At 37.3% G+C, this 16687-nt stretch overlaps 1 protein-coding gene across 2 annotated transcripts in view; it reads left to right on the forward strand.

Moving 5' to 3' along the window:
* The window catches only part of DDX1 (DEAD-box helicase 1), a 40233-nt gene extending 26166 nt beyond the window's left edge, over nt 1-14067 (forward strand). For both annotated transcript variants that reach the window (XM_086323558.1, XM_086323559.1), the window contains exons 14-26: nt 73-133; nt 2822-2920; nt 3699-3788; nt 4523-4711; nt 5622-5673; nt 7500-7646; nt 10002-10093; nt 11370-11442; nt 11595-11667; nt 11751-11793; nt 12590-12685; nt 12949-13069; nt 13728-14067. In XM_086323558.1, the coding sequence (XP_086179684.1) occupies nt 73-133; nt 2822-2920; nt 3699-3788; nt 4523-4711; nt 5622-5673; nt 7500-7646; nt 10002-10093; nt 11370-11442; nt 11595-11667; nt 11751-11793; nt 12590-12685; nt 12949-13069; nt 13728-13858 (1267 nt within the window). In that variant the 3' untranslated portion in view covers nt 13859-14067. The remainder of the gene's footprint in view (nt 1-72; nt 134-2821; nt 2921-3698; nt 3789-4522; nt 4712-5621; nt 5674-7499; nt 7647-10001; nt 10094-11369; nt 11443-11594; nt 11668-11750; nt 11794-12589; nt 12686-12948; nt 13070-13727) is intronic.
* Nucleotides 14068-16687: the final 2620 nt, after the last annotated feature.

Raw genomic sequence — 16687 nt, forward strand, 5'->3', positions numbered from 1 at the left:
TCAAAATTGGGGGGAAAAAAAGCAGGCTTTCATCTTTCTCTACATTATTATTCTGGTATTCATTCATTTCAGGGAGCTTCTGATAATTGGAGGTGTCGCAGCACGGGATCAGCTCTCTGTTTTGGATAATGGGGTAAGTTGTACTTTTAAAGTAACATTTTGTGTTGTCATTTTGACAATATAGTTCTGTTGTGTTTCAAGAAAAATGAGGCTGAAATGAAAACAAGATCACAAGAGTGTATGTATGTTCAAAAACATCTTACAGGTATTCCTTTTCTTTCCCCAAAAGTATACAGTGCAGCAGTCTCTTCCAAACACCTCATGCAAAATTCCAACATACATGAATTCTTTTGGTTTATCTTTTGAGCACCTGAAAATTCCTTCCCATTTTCGTGCATTAAACAGTCATTTCCTCTGGGAGTAGCTGAGAAAGAGGAAACTGGAGTGAAAAATAGAAATGGAGATAAGGTGGATTGCAGAGAAGGTAGAAGTATTAGCAGTGATCCTTGGAGGCTGAGGGGTGGTGAGGTGGTGGTTCCAGTGGGAGGGAGACGAATTCAGGTCTGTCTTAAAGGCTGTGCAGTTACCAAGAACGAAGCTAGGACTGTGAGTCTCCTTACTGGGGAGGATGTTTGGGAAACTGAATTGTTCGTCCATTCAAATACAGGTAGAACTTCATAAAATATTCTGTATGTATGAGGTAACTTTTTTCTTACAAAGTTCTCTTCCATTCCTTTCCTAAATATTTTATCATTTAATTTAAACAGCCTGATACTGAGTCATGGTGAGCAAATACGCTCTCCCTCTAATTCCTTGGTGCTGCTGTCAAATGAAATTTTATGCTGAATGGTTTTGATTTGACCTGGTATGGCATATTAGAGGCAAGGAATCATATTACTGTACTTAATATTGTTCTAAGATAGTAATATTGCTTTGATATGTTCTTACTTGACGGGTCATGTTTTAGTGGTTATAAGAAAGATTTAATATGTTCATTCCCTATCTTGGTTCCTCACATCCAAATTTATTTTCCCCATAAGTGATTTTCTTATATTTTCCAGCTACAGAGCTTTTAGAGAATTATATCTGCTTTTGCCAGTTAGATCTAAAATTTGGTACTGACTGCAGCTGATGGCAAAGTAAAGGCAATGTTACTCCACAGCTTTCTTGTTAGGACTCAGGTCCTTTCTACTTAAGAGAATTTGTAATATATTCTCCTTCTGCTCTTCTTTCCATCTTACCTTCTTGGCCTCTATTATCTCCCACTGCCCTCTGGCTCTCCCTCAGCCCTGTGTTCTGTCTTACGCTGGGGCCAGAAGTCAGCTCTGGAGTCAGAGAATAGAACTACTTAATTTATAAAATTTCTTAAAGTTGCAGAATTATGCAACATATGCAGTTAGACTTGAAGAAGTGCTTGGTGCTGTTATCCAATTTATATAAATATTTCTTGCAGGCTTTTCCAATTTGACTTTTTTTTTTTGAACCTGAGAGACCTGGTGTCTGTTTTCATGCCGACTACCTACTGAAATGAGGAGGGAGGAAACTTGCATGGTGGGTTAGCATCCTTTGTAAAGAGACATTACACAAAGAAGCAGAGTGGTATCGTATTCACTGCTGTGTATATAGCGCAGTACTTGGCACATAGTACATTGTTTTAATACGTTGAAGGGTTTTATCTCCATATTTTCAGACTATTTTCTAGATTGAACTGAGACTTGATTATAGTTATCAACACAGTTGAAACAGTAGCTTCAGCAATATCTTTCATTTTTTATGGGGCTATAAATGCCTTCCACTGGATCAAATTAAAAGTCTTTTCAGGACAGTACTCTCAGTTTTTCAGGGGGTGAAATATTGAAGTAATGAGACTACAGTGATAAATTTGTTTGGAGATGGTTACGTTTTTAATCTGGAGTGGAGAAAACAAGTGAAAAACAAGAGAAGTGATTTTTTTATCCCTGTTGGTAAAGAGGAGAAGTTTAGAACTGTCTTAATTTATTGAATGATTCTATATAATACCTTATTGTGTTCACACACATACATTCTGTACACACTTTAAAAATACTTATCCCCTTTTGAGTACTTTCTAGAAATAGGCCAGGCTCTGTTAAACGCATTCTACACGTTTTCTTATGCAGTTCCAACAACAGACCTTGTGATGGTCCTTTTCTCTGTTTTTACAGATTAGGAAAAGAACTTATACCAAATATTAAGTAATTTGCCCCAGATCTTACAACTTATAGGTAGAGCTTACTTCAAAGCCCATGTTTCTGTTCACTGTACCATGGACTTGATTAAAAGGTGTGTTGGTGTGTATGTGTGTGTGCAATTTTAAAATGTTAATCAGGTGTGCTGGTGTAGGGGCTCATTATACTGTTCTCTTTGTGGGTGCTTGAAAATTTTTTTAATAAAAATATAAATGAAACTTGTCCTTAGTTGAATTGACAGGTGGATTTCTTAGCCACCCTGGGAATGAGAAGATGGAAACTAGACGAGATGAAATTAGTTAAGGTTACACAGTGGATCATAGTAGAATTGGGGTTTGGATCCTGGTTTAATTTCAGAGTTGCTATAATTAGACTGTATATAACAGTTAAAAATGTTAAAATCAGTTGCTAAAGTGGTCAACACTAATTTCAAACCAGATACAAATTGAACATTTCAGCAGTATCTAGAACTCCCATTTTTGCGGATGTATAGTTGACTATGACTACTTCAGTATCATGTTTTTATTGTAAGTGGGCCGTTGTTGGTTGCTATTCTAAGGGGATTGCAGTGGTCCTTTAAGTTTCATAAGGTGCTGTTTTGGTGTATTTTTTAGGTGGATATTGTCGTTGGCACTCCAGGAAGACTGGATGATCTGGTGTCTACCGGAAAGCTGAACTTATCCCAAGTTAGATTCCTGGTCCTGGATGAAGCTGTATGTTAAAATCTACTCATGCTTTCAGAGAAAAAAATTTTTTTTTCTGCTTATGTTTTTGGAGATAAAATGTGTGACTTAAAAAATACAATTCAATCATGATCCTAATATTTAGAAATCTTGTTACCAGTTTGGTGTATTTCCATTCACTCCTTATATTTATAGTAAAGACTATTTTATGCAGTTGTAGTCAGGCTGTGTGGAATCTGGGAAATCTTTTTTTTTTTTTAAATATGGTACAGAAGTATTTCATGTCATTATTTATGAACAGTTCTTAAAGGCTGCCTAGTGATCTTTTACATGCATACTTCATGGTTTATTTAACCACCCTCATTATTAGATATGTAAGTTTGTTTTCTACGCCAAATAATTATCTTGTTTGTACGTACTTTTTTTTTTAACATTTCCAATTGCATTTATGTGTTTTGGGCTCTTGAGATATATTTTCAAGATGAAGTAGCTTTTCAACATTGAAGCTTTTTGTTTTTTCATGTTAAAGTCATATTCTTAAGGAGATGTAGTGGGAGCTATTAACTCTCATGTTCGTTTTAGAATACCAGAGTATGATTTTTAAGTTATAAATATGAGGTTTTTTTCATATTGTAGTCACATGGGCTTTAAAGTTGAATTAATAACTCTTTCAGTATCCAATAGAAAATAATTTTGAAAGTATGGAGATATGTATGAATTAGTTTCCATGTCTTTTGTTTTGCGATTGATTTAGAAGAGATTTAGATACTGGTTTAAAACCTAATGCTTTTTTTTGCTTCTGCTATAGGATGGGCTTCTTTCTCAAGGTTACTCTGACTTTATCAATAGGATTCACAATCAGATTCCTCAGATTACCTCTGATGGAAAAAGACTTCAGGTATACAATAACTAACGCATTTTCAAATACATGTAGGCATTTGTTATGTACTAATGCTTGTTTGTTACATTCACATTTTAGTGTCTTCTGGTTAAGTTAACTACTGCATAAAATGTTTTCTTTCTTACCTGATTAAATAGTGCGCACAAAGGAACAGTCTTAGGAGCTGCTTTTAGAAATAAGGTGGATGGAATTTGAGGACATGACTTAAGTATAACAGAAGACTAGAAGTAAAAAATTCTTAGCTTTTTTGTTTTTTTTTCCCCCCTTTTCTACAGAGTGTAGGGTTTATATTCAAGATTCTGAGCACTCCTTCCTTTTTGAAGGAAAAATGTCTTGAGCTGTTGCAAAACAGTTGCTTCCTTAGTAATTATTTCTTAAAATATTATTCTTTCTCATTCTGTTTTCTTAGGAAGAATTCTAGAGGTAAAAACTTTTGGGAGGAGATACATAGTACCTTATGATTTTAGGTTTTTAAAAACCTTTTCGCTCATCTGAGTTTTGTAGGGCCTTGGGGACTAGGTGGTGTGATTTCCATGGCAGTGAGGGGCTGGAGCTCAGGACTAACCCGCCCAAAGTCACATCGCTAGTTGTTGCTGCAGAGTCAGGTTTTGAACTCGTGTTAGGTTCCAGGCCTACTCAGCCCCATGCCCCGTGTCTGTATTCATATGCTGGATTCATTATTGTCACTCTAAAGTAAAAGTTTATCTAAACACTGTTTTTTCTGTTCTTAGGTGATTGTGTGCTCAGCCACTTTGCATTCTTTTGATGTGAAGAAACTGTCTGAGAAGATCATGCACTTTCCCACGTGGGTCGATTTGAAAGGAGAGGATTCCGTCCCAGATACTGTCCACCACGTTGTTGTCCCAGTGAACCCCAAAACGGACAGGCTCTGGGAAAGGCTTGGGAAAAGCCACATTAGGGTAAGTGCTCTGCAGGGTGCACCTGTGTATAGCGTAAAGCATTCATGAACGAGTTTACCCTGAGCCTCTGTGATGCTCAAGGTGACCAGACATCGGACCTTTGAGAGGTTTGCATATTGCCAGAAAAGTTTAGGTCTGTCAGGTATGGAATAAAGGATGGGCTCATGCTTTACTTTTTTATACATATAAAGTTACTTCTGTGAGCCATCTTCCTTGTTATAATTTTCATAAATACATAGGGTTGCCTGTGTAACTTCTTACACTATAGTTTCCTTTTTTAGTAGTATTTTTATTCTTCTTGATATGCCTTATTTCCCTAAATACCAATTTCCTGAGTCCATCTTCCCACTTATTTCACTCTTGTTAGATTTATATTAATATAATATGGGTATGCTTACTGTAAATAGTGTTCTAAAAACCACCTTTGTGTTTTTATTATTATATTTAAAATTGATTAGCCTTAGACCTATAATTCGGAGAAGGCGATGGCACCCCACTGCAGTACTCTTGCCTGGAAAATCCCATGGACATAGGAGCCTGGTGGGCTGCAGTCCATGGGGTTGCAAAGAGTCAGATACGACTGAGCAACTTCACTTTCACTTTTCACTTTCATGCATTGGAGAAGGAAATGGCAGCCCACTCCCGTGTTCTTGCCTGGAGAATCCCAGGGACGGGGGAGCCTTGTGGGCTGCCGTCTATGGGGTCACACAGAGTCGGACATGACTGAAGCGACTTAGCAGTAGCAGACCTATAATTAATAAGAGTTTTTCTGAATCTGAAGAATGGTTTTGCCTATAGATGATAAAGATGGATGTCTGAGATGGAATCTAAAGTTAGATCCAGTTCTCCCTTTAAAAAAAGACGCCTGTTCTGAATCATCACTTAACCCTTCATCCTTTTCTTTTGATAGACTGATGAAGTTCATGCAAAAGATAACACAAGACCTGGTGCTAACAGTCCAGGTAAGTTAGAAGAATCAATAAAAATGTGTGGGGAAAGGTTTGAATTGATCTGCTTTGCTGAATTTCTGCTCTGTCTGCTCTTATGAAGGAACAGGAGATACGAAAATAAAAAACAGAAATAACTTAAAAATGGGGGACGAGCTCATACCAGTCAATTTGTAGAAGTATTAATCACTGAATTTAAGATATTAGTCTCCTGGCATATAAAATACAAATATTTTGGATTATAGAAGTCTAATTTTTCTAGGAAACCAGTGAACTTCTCTGGCTACAGGTTGTATTTTAGTCCTGAATTCCCAGAGGAATTATACGTAGATTCTTCCTGTCTGGCAATTGAGTAACAAAGTGACGTTAGGTATGACCCTGTGAAAGACACAGAAATGATCCTCAAATGGGTTTTTGATTCTTTTGTGTGTGTGGTAAAATAGGCATAGCATAAAATTTACCATTTTAATCATTTTAAAGTATACAGTTCAATAGCATTGAGTCCATTCCTACTGTGCAACCATCGCCACCATCCATCTCCAGTACTTCATCTTCCCATACTGAAACTCCATATCATTAAACATTTATCAATTTTTAAAAAGCCTAAAATTAAATTCTGATTTAATAAAGATACTTCCATGCAGAATTGAGATAGTTTGTAAGAGGTGTATAATATTCAAGGATACATGAAGATAACAGCATGAAACTAAGGATGGTTGTTGTTGTTCAGTTGCTAACTTGTGTCCAACTCTTTGTGGCCCCATGGGCTGCAGCACACCAGGCTCTTCTGTCCTCCACTGTCTCCTGAAGTTTGCTCAAATTCATGTCCACTGAGTCGATGATAGAAGGCTAGTGCTTCAAGAACGGAACCTAGAAGAGATCTGAAACCCATTAGGCCACATGTCTGGTGTCCCATGTCTCAGGTGGCTCATTGGCAAGGAAGGCTTAGATTGCATTTTGTTAATGATTGGATTCAATGGTAGATTTTTGGCAGGTATCTAAATGGTTAGTTACCTGAAATTTTGATTAAAGAGGGTTCCTTTGAACTCATTTTTACGTGCAGCTCCAAGTTTATAAGGTGTATGCTCAGCTAGTACAGTTGGGGAGGAGCACACGGATAGTCAAAATAATGTAACATCCCACAGTTGGAGAATGCATTTTATAAAATAAAATTTTTTACTGCTTCATATATTTTTCCTTGTAAAAGTTTTACTTAGTTTTTACTACAATTAGAGATGATCAGAGCCACCTTAGAAATACACTGGGTTACAGTTGTGGAGTAACTATAGCCCAGCTTCACACTGAAAAATAGATACTTGCAGGGTGGCAACTGAGAAGTCACTAACTAGATTTGATGTAAAATTTTTATTTCATAGAGTGAAAAATGAACTTTCTGTTGTTTAGATTGATTTAGGAAGTACCATTTATTAGTTTTTAAAGGGGGTTGAAGTAATTGAGTAAACATTTACTGAGCATTTAGGGAAACTAATGCAAGGCAGAATACTAGTTCTTTGGTCTTTGTAAGAACAAAGCTTTGTTGTGGGTATTTCTGTTTATTTGTGTATGTGTGTGTACATGTACATTTTTATATGACGAATGGTTATAGGTGTTTTGGTATCCCATAAACTGGCATAAAAAAGAGAAACAAAAATAAATGAGCAAGTGGATTCTCCCACCATTTTATCCTATCTTTTTATTGCTTGCTTTTGGCTATAATAGTTGCATTAAAATAGAGATTTTTAGGTGAGTTAAGCTGTAAGTCTGTGTGATTATGTGTGTTCCTGACAATTTCAGATTGAAATTCTGTGTTTTTTTTTGTTATTGTTGTTGTGTTATTCAAGAGATGTGGTCTGAAGCTATTAAAATCCTGAAGGGGGAGTATGCTGTCCGAGCCATCAAGGAACACAAGATGGATCAAGCAATTATTTTCTGTAGAACCAAGATCGACTGTGACAACTTGGAGCAGTATTTTATGCAGCAAGGAGGAGGTAGTAGTTCCTCCCTTGAAATAAACTGTGTTCATTTCCTCACTTAATAGACTGTTAGTCCCACGCTGATGCAGTGTAGCGCTCATGCCCAGGACTAAAGCAGTGACTGCACTGAAAGTATCTGTGCTTATCCAGTACTTTCCCATATGATCAGTCCCAGGAAAAACGATGAGATGGTTTTCCACATAGGTAGTTTTATTGCAGTGAAGATGAATCACAGCGTTCTAAGGTCCTTATATTATTTAGAGGAACGGTGAAGTTTTGATTAATGTTAAAATTTCAAGTGTAATCATTATATAATAGGATATGTATCTCCTAAACCAATAAATGAGGAAAAACCTTAATCTAAAAAAAAGGTAAGAAAGGAAGGGAGAGAAATGAGAAAAAGCAGAGCAATTAGAAATTACAGAGTAATAGAATTGGTGAAAAAAATCTGAGCATATGAGTAAACTGTAGTATTTGTCAGTGGATCGAAGTCTTTTGATGAAGAGCATAGATTGTTAGACTGCATAATATATAGCTGTATGCTGTTTACAGGAAACAAACCTAAAACCTGAGGACATAGGAAGATTGGAAGGAAGGGGAATGAAAAAACATATATCTGTCAGCTAAAACAGGAATTTAAATATTAATAGAGATGCCATAGACTTTAAGACAAAAATTACTGAAATAAAAAAGGTCACTATGTAATAAAATACTTGCTCTACGATGAAGATATAATGATTCTAATTTTATGCTCCTTACAATTAATGTTAAATATATAAACCAACCTGAAAAAATGTTCAGTATAATCAGTCGTTAGAGAAATGCAAAATAAAATCACACTGTAATACCACCGTACACTCATTAGGATGCCTAGATAAGTACACTTACTAGAATGACTAGATTAAAAATACTTAAAACACCGAATTTGGGTGAGGATATGGAGAAACGGGAATTCTCATACACTGTTGATGTACAGACACCTATGTAAAGGGTCGTACAGTTTTTTATAAAATTTTACATTGCTGTCTTATGGCCTCTCAGTTCAGCTCCTAAGTATTGACCCAAGATAAGTGAAAACATGTATTGACGAAAGATGTGTGCAAGATGGCCACAGCAGCTTTATTCATGATGGCCTCAGACTGTACACCAAGTGGCCATTAATAGGAGAATGGCTAAACAAAATGCAAAATATTTATTCACTGAAATAGCTGATACTCGGTGCTGAAGTGGCATAGGCTGCGGATAGAGACAACTGTGGGTGGCATCTCAGAAGCGTTATGCTGATTAAAAGAGTTCCTAAACACGAGTTTGTGCTGTGTGATTCCATTTGTATGACTTTCTAGAAGAGTCAAAACTAATGTCTGGTGGGGAAAAGTCCAGAACAGTGGTGGTTCCCAGGAAGGTGGGAGTGTGGATAGGTGGGAAAGGGCAAGAAGGTTCTTAGTGGATGATATTCATGTTCTGTACCTTGATAGGGCTTTGGGCCGTGTAAGTTACACGTTTGTCAAGAACTTAGCAAGTGTACACTTAAGATTTGTACATTTCCTTGCATGTAACTTTAACCTCCAAGAGAAAACAAAGAAACCTAAACGAATATTGTGCTCTGGTTAATGATATGCGTGCTGAACTGTGTACCGATAACTGCAGTTTACATTGAAATGCATCAAAAATGTAAAAGTGAGTTGATAGAAGGATAGAGGGATAAGTATGTGGTGAAGCAAATATAGTAAATGTTAATGGTAATTTTTACTTTATATCTTTTCCCAACACTTACTGTGTTTTCAAACATACTGCGAAATTGAAAGTCTGGTCTGGACTGCACTGCTTTTTGTTACTGTGTCTACTTGAAGAGTTTCTCTTTAAGGACTTGCTGCCACTGTACCTGGGTCTAAAATACCATTGCTTCCTCCTGTTTTGGTACTTCTAATCTGCTTTGGTCAGGAAAGCAGATAACTAAATTGCTTAGAATACCTTGAGGAAGGCAGGCATGTGGGCATGGCCATTTAGTAAGGACATGAACTTCATAATGACTGTTTTGCTTCTTTCAAGAAGGATCTCTTTTGTTTACTTTTTGGTTCTTTACATAGGTGAGGTGAAGTCCTGGGGTACACAGGAACCACTGCTGCAGATTGGAAGAGGTTACTTAAAATATCTTTCAAAGCAAAGCGAATCAGTTTTAATGCTCATGGAGTTCATTTTAATGGCATTTGACCTAGGACAGAAATTGGTCAACCATGGTTTATGACAAGTTGGAGTTTAGATTTCCATGGAATTATATGGCACCGTTGTAGTCTAAATGTTACTGGTTTTTTGATATACTCCTAGGCATAATGTTTCCCAGCATTGACTCTTTAATGTGCTTTTCACTAGGACCTGATAAAAAGGGACATCAGTTCTCGTGTGTTTGTCTTCATGGTGACAGAAAGCCTCATGAGAGGAAGCAAAACTTGGAAAGATTCAAGGTACAGATATTTAGTTGACTGCATTTCCTTAATACTTAAGAGGGGAGTTGTACCTAGTTTTAAATCAATTCCAGTTAATATTCTTAAAGCAATTCTTGTCCTAGAAATTTCAAAATACTTCTGCCCTGTTGGTATATCCTCATCACGGCAGGGCCTCATCATCTTTAACAGTCAGCTGGTAAATTACATGTTCTCTATTGGCACAGAATTTCTATGGTAAGAATTTTCAACTTTAGAAAATTTTAGCTAAATTTTTCCACAGGTATTTTTAGGAGAAGCATCACTAGATAAATCATGTCTGTGATCTTTTTTTTTTTTTTTAATTGTACTAATACCCAGAGGGAACTTAATTTGTAGATTAATTTAAGACGAGTATCAGAATATGGTTTTGTAGAATTACACATATTTTTAATGATTTGCGGAAGAGTGTCCCAGTTATTTGATTGCATCCCATGACAGGTTGTATAGCTCTTGGTATCGATAGTGGGACTTGAGCCATTTGGAATTCAAGGTCAGTAACCTCCACCCACAGGCTCTCTCATCATTTATCACAGTGTGTTTGTCCCAGCATATAGTACAGATCTCATTTCTCTCAGACCCCTAATATGAAAAAAGCGGCAAGGTACTGGGCCTAGGAGTTTGGATCATGATTCTACGCTGAGTGTGGTTGCCGTGGATGTTACAACTGGTCACCTGGCCTTATTTCAGCATCTGTGCCACCGCTGTATCCTGGCCTTGTCCTGGGCCGGAAGGCAGTGTGCTTTTCACCCACTCCAGTCTCTTAGTTGCTGTGCCTTGTGGCACAGATAACATCTGAAGGCCAGTTTGTATATTCTTGGTGAGAGTACCAGGGGCCCACTCTCTTTGGGATTTTCATCTGTTGTCCTCAGAAGTGTAACCTCAAGGTAAAATACCTAGGATTCTGAATTATTTTAGTACAAGAGTAAAGGTAATGCTTATGTTTTATTCTGTCTTATCTTGCAAATTACTAGTTAGGATTTCTAAAAATAAAGCCAAATTTTTAGCAGTGGTTTAATAACCTTTATGTGAAAAAAAGCAGAAATGAATCCAGTCATTGATTTATTCACCTTGAATGTCATATTTTGGCAAATTGTAAACTTAAAAATGAAAAACTTGTTCTAGTGAATAATGAACGACTGGACTTCTAATCTGATAGTAATATATTCATGATTAGAGGGCTCAGTGGAAAGATGGCACTTATGGTTTTTAGTGTATGTACTAATAAATCCCCCTCTCTCTTGTCTGCTCTTTTTAGAAAGGAGATGTCAGATTCTTGATATGCACAGATGTAGCTGCCAGAGGAATTGATATCCACGGTGTTCCTTATGGTAAGAAGAAATGTTTTATGCTTGCATTTTGAATTTTAAGGAATGCAAAGGAAACTGTTTTAATATGATTCAAATATTTAGAACAAAAAACATCAGATATGTTTGAAAATTTTAGGACTTTATGTCAATTGGTAATAACTTTTTATTTACAGTCATAAATGTCACCTTGCCTGATGAAAAACAAAACTATGTCCATCGCATTGGCAGAGTAGGAAGAGCTGAAAGGTACGGCTGTAATTTTGCTTTTTCCTTTTTAAGCTTCTTTGCTTCTGGAATAAAGTCTAACGAAGACTTTTCAAATCTTTCAGGATGGGTCTGGCCATTTCCCTGGTGGCAACAGAAAAAGAGAAGGTGATCTTTTAGTGCTGTGTTATATTCATTGTTTGCATTGTCATTTTAGATACTGGAAATAAAAGCAGTTTGAGTTTTCATTTATGTTGAATTCAGGTGCATATGGAATATAAATGAACTTTTTATGGCATCTTTTTCTGTTTATTCATTGAATAGACAACTGGTAGGATCAAGTTCAGAAAGGAACAATACAAAATGTAATTTTCCCTAAAAGCTTTCATGTAATTGTTTTCACTGAAAGGTATTTAAACCCTGTTTAGCATCATGCCATGGTAGACTTTTTTTTTTTTGCCATGGTAGACTTTTTATGGGAGAGAGAGTTAGCTTATTATTTTGATATAAATTGATTCAGATTGACAGAATAGTTTGCAGGCATCAGAAACGCCTACAAACTCATTGCCCAAACTAGATATTGTGCATTTTGCTTTTTGCTATATTTTATTCTTATGGAAAACCTTTGAACTTTATTTTTGATACTGATCTTGAGATAGCATTCTCTAATACTTTACATTTTTTGTTATTTTTTTTAATCTGAGAATTCCTTTCTATTGACATCTAATTGAAGTCTGTTTTAGAAAATCTTTTGGATTCCTCTCAAAAAGAACTCTGTCAGAAGCCCTAGTTAGTGAGCTATTGATGGTGGTAGTGATTGATGACATACCATAGCTGCAGTCTATTTTTCTTACGCTTTGAGGACAGAAAATTAAAAAAAAAAAAAAAAAAACTAGTTGAGAACAAAGATATCTAGTATGTCAGTCACCATACATGTTAATCTGTTTTTCCTTCTTTAATATAGGTTTGGTATCATGTATGTAGCAGCCGTGGAAAAGGGTGTTATAACACAAGACTCAAGGAAGATGGTGGCTGTACCATATGGTACAATGAGATGCAGGTAAGGCTCACAAAGTGTCACTAAAATTGGTAAGAATAGACTGCATTTATCTATGGAGGTTATATATCAGCTCTTGTCTGTGAGTTACAAGACATAATGGGTGGTGGTTATTGTAGTTTATAAATTGTGACTTGTGAGTTCATCTCTTTAGAAATCTTATTTCCCTTTAGCCTTCCTGGTTTTAATGCTATTAAAATGCAGCTTGGGTTTGTCAAAATGAAATTTTTATCTGAAAATACTTGAATTTCCTCTCCTTTTCTCAGTTGCTGTCCGAGATAGAGGAACACCTGAACTGTACCATTTCTCAGGTTGAGCCAGATATAAAAGTACCAGTAGATGAATTTGATGGGAAAGTTACTTACGGCCAGAAAAGAACTCTTGGTGGTAAGCTGTGAATTACTTTTAATTCTATTTTACATGTGAATGTGTCCTTTTTTGAGTGCTAGTTTAAGAAGAAAGTGTTTCATTTCCTTCTGTTAATTGTATATTTTTAGCATATTAATCATTCCCTCGTGTTCCTCTCATAGCACTTTGTTCATACTTGTCTTGCAGCATTTTTATTTTGTGATCTGTATGTGCGTGAAGGACAGAAGCTTAGCTGTTTCTGTTGAGGTGTTAATGTCATCAGAGTAGTTAAAAATGTATGGAATTACTAGGAAACAAGAGAATAACAATAATTTTGAACAAGTAATAACCAGGATACCATTTAATTCCCTTTGCCTATGATGCCCTTAGCTGATTCCTGAAATTTTTTAAAAATTCAAACTAAACTGATGGTTTCTAAATCAAGAAGATGATGGGGGAGAGGTTGGGAGGGGTATTGGATATTGGGACAGCTGTTAGTAAGGCCTAACCATTGATTTTAATCGATTTAATTTAACATTTTTAAAACTCACAGTTTGGGAGGTAACTTGCCCAGTAGTAAGTACATCTTTATTGCTGGGAGCAATGTTTAAATTGATATAATTGGTTCAAAGTATTGCTGACAAGTTATTTCAAGCGTGTCATTTGCATTTCTTTGTGATTCGTGTGTGTGATCCAGGTGGAAACTATAAAGGCCACGTGGATATTTTGGCTCCTACGGTTCAAGAGTTGGCTGCCCTTGAAAAGGAGGCCCAGACATCTTTCCTGCATCTTGGCTACCTTCCTAACCAGCTGTTCAGAACCTTCTGATTTTAACATACACAGAATAAGATTTGAGTAATAAAAGTCTGTGGTCTTAAAACTCTAAAATAGTTGTACTGCTTCCAGGCAGCAGTATTTATAGTAACTTAAGCTATGAGTGCTAACTCTTGCATGTCAAGAAGCAACAGTCTTAGAAAATCTTCATAGAATGCCGAACCCAATGAAAAGAATAAATTTGATGACTGTATTTTCATGAACATTTGTGTCTTATTTTACAGTTATTTTATAATGTTTCTTTTTCAAGAAAGCTCTGGGTTTAGGAAATCAAGTGTGTGTGTGTGTGTGTGTGTGTGTGTGTGTGTGTGTGTTTGGTAGAGGACTGTGTGGAACCATTAGTGATTGTCTTGAGGATTTTTGCAAGAAGTGGTCCTAAATGGAGACAGCCTCGAGATGCTTCTGGTTGCCTCGGTGTATGGGGAAGCTTGGAAACAGTCATGAAAGAGAAGTGGAGTATCCCAAGGTGGAAGGACAGCTGGGTTAGTTTGGAAGCCTGAAGTTTTTATCACGAGTTAGAAGAGGTTATGCATTTTAAGGACTGACGACTGATCTGATGATGGTATCCCTGAAGGCCCATCTTCTTTTTAAGAGCCTTTCTTTCCAGATGATACTTTCTGTAAAGATGAAACTATTCTGATGTCCCTCAAGGTCTTAAATGCGATTCTTTGAAATTTCCTCAAACCGTCTTACCTTTTAAAATACCAGAAGAAAAGAGAACATTCACATAGACATAATTGAATTGTTCTTCTGTGCCTTTTCGCTCTTAGCTCCCAAAGTAGTTTCTTTGGGAGGATTGTTCTTGCCCTAGAGATTCCGTAGGAGCACACACTACTGTCATTTCTTATATGATGGTTTTCAAATATTCTAGCCCCAAAATATTTTCTTCAAAGAAACTCTTGAGTGAACTTCATTATGTAAACAGTGGGAAACCATTACGTAGCGTACTGAGTTACGCTTGGTGTGCGTTGAGTATGAGGATTCCATTCTTCCGGTTGTACCTAGACCACTGCCATGGGATTTCCTCCAGCCACCGTAGCCAGTCTTGAACTGTGCAGTGGCAGCTGCTCCCTGTGTACGTGCTTAGAAATCATGCTTTAGAGATGAGTTTTTAGTTGACAAATGGCGAAGAAGACACTTGAGACCTAGACCATCTAACACTGGAGCTGGAAGGGAGCTTCCTGGTCTTGCTCATGTTCTTGTCTTGTAGGGCCAGAAGCTGTTTCTAGGAATACATGTTCACACAGTCCAGTGTGTAGAACCGGAACCAGAACCTGGGTTTGTTAGTTTCAGCTCTTAATCTTGGGTCTCCCTTCAGAAGATGATTTGCAGGTCCAAATGAGGAGATCAGAGAGGAATGTAGGATAGAGCTGGTAGACTGGAAGGAACTCTTTGGTTTTTCCTCTTCAAATTACTGTTCAACTGCAATTACTCAGGCAAGAGTTTTTAAAAGAGGAAGCAACATACAGCCAGACTTTTGGAGGGGTTTCCTGGAGACCTGATTTCCCACTCGCATCTCCATCTGTCCTTCCTTTTATGCCGGGTCCCTGCTTCTACGTGCCCGTCGCTCAGGCCTCTGATTAATGCTACAGATGTGAAGACTTGTTTCTGTACCTCGTTTTTAATAGACATTTTCCTATTGTAAACAGAAACGGGAACTTGAGGTTAGAGTAATCCCCATATTTCCCTATTTTTTACTTATATTCCCACTTGCAGAGAAAGTCCGTAGATAACATTTGTGTTCATTTATTTTTTTTCTTGTAAATGTTTTGGTATACAGTTTAATTCTTACAGTATTAAAATTTTATATCTTCATTGGGTGTAAGTAATTTTCTTGTTATAAAGACTTTAATGGCTGCATGATCCATTAGAAGTGCTGTGGTCTGTGTACCTGAGCTTTGAGGGAAACTGAGGAGGCTATGAACCTCAGGTGTCAGACCTAGATGTGAATGGGCTCTCTATGCTTCTGTTTCTTTGTTCATAAAAATGGTGAAAGTAATTCTCATCACTCAGGATTATGTTAACAAAAAAAAAACGTCAGCAGGTGAGAGGCACTTGGACCACATTTGATGGGCTTCCCTGGTGGCATGAGTGGTAAAGAACTCGCCTGCCAGTGCAGGAGACGGAAAAGACCTGGGTCTGATCCCTGGGTTGGAAAGATCCCCTGGAGGAGGGCATTGCAACCCCCTCCAGTATTCTTGCCTGGAGAACCCCATGGACGGAGGAGCCTGGCGGGCTGTGATCCATAAGGTCGCACACAACTGAAGCGGCTCAGCATGCGCACACACTGTTCACAGTTGTCCTGTGTTAACCGTGAAGATCTTTGTTCTGTCTTCTGGATTGTTTTCCTTCTCTTAGATTCCTAGAAGCTGGATTATTGAAGCAAATTTTATGAACACTTTTCAGGGTCATCTTCAGGTGGCTTTCTGAAAGGGTTGTTCCAGTTGGCATTCACACTAACAATATGGGAAGAATTCTGGGCAACTTATTTTATACTGAAATAGTACTTGTTGCACTGAAAGTCTGTTTTCACCCTTTCTCTTCATGTGCTGTATGAATTGGGGCCCGTGAGTAGAAGTCCTCTTATGTCTGACCTGCAGCCTCTTTGCACGTGACTCTGTACCCCCCATGCTCCCCAACTCCTGGCCCACTGCCATCATTAAACGACAGAGATCCAGACTTGCTGTAAATAAGGTGCAAGGCTTCACTTTTCTTTTTAAGGTAGAAATATGTGGCAGTGACCGAAAATGGTCCAGATTAAAAAAAAAAAAAGTTCCCAGTCAATTCTAAATGGGCAAAACTATGTAGTCAAACTTTTCACCT

The sequence above is a fragment of the Bos grunniens genome, chromosome 11, assembly GCF_055505025.1.
Source record: "Bos grunniens cultivar Pamir isolate PY7600 chromosome 11, Bosgru_T2T1.0, whole genome shotgun sequence".
Classification (NCBI taxonomy): Eukaryota; Metazoa; Chordata; class Mammalia; order Artiodactyla; family Bovidae; genus Bos; species Bos grunniens.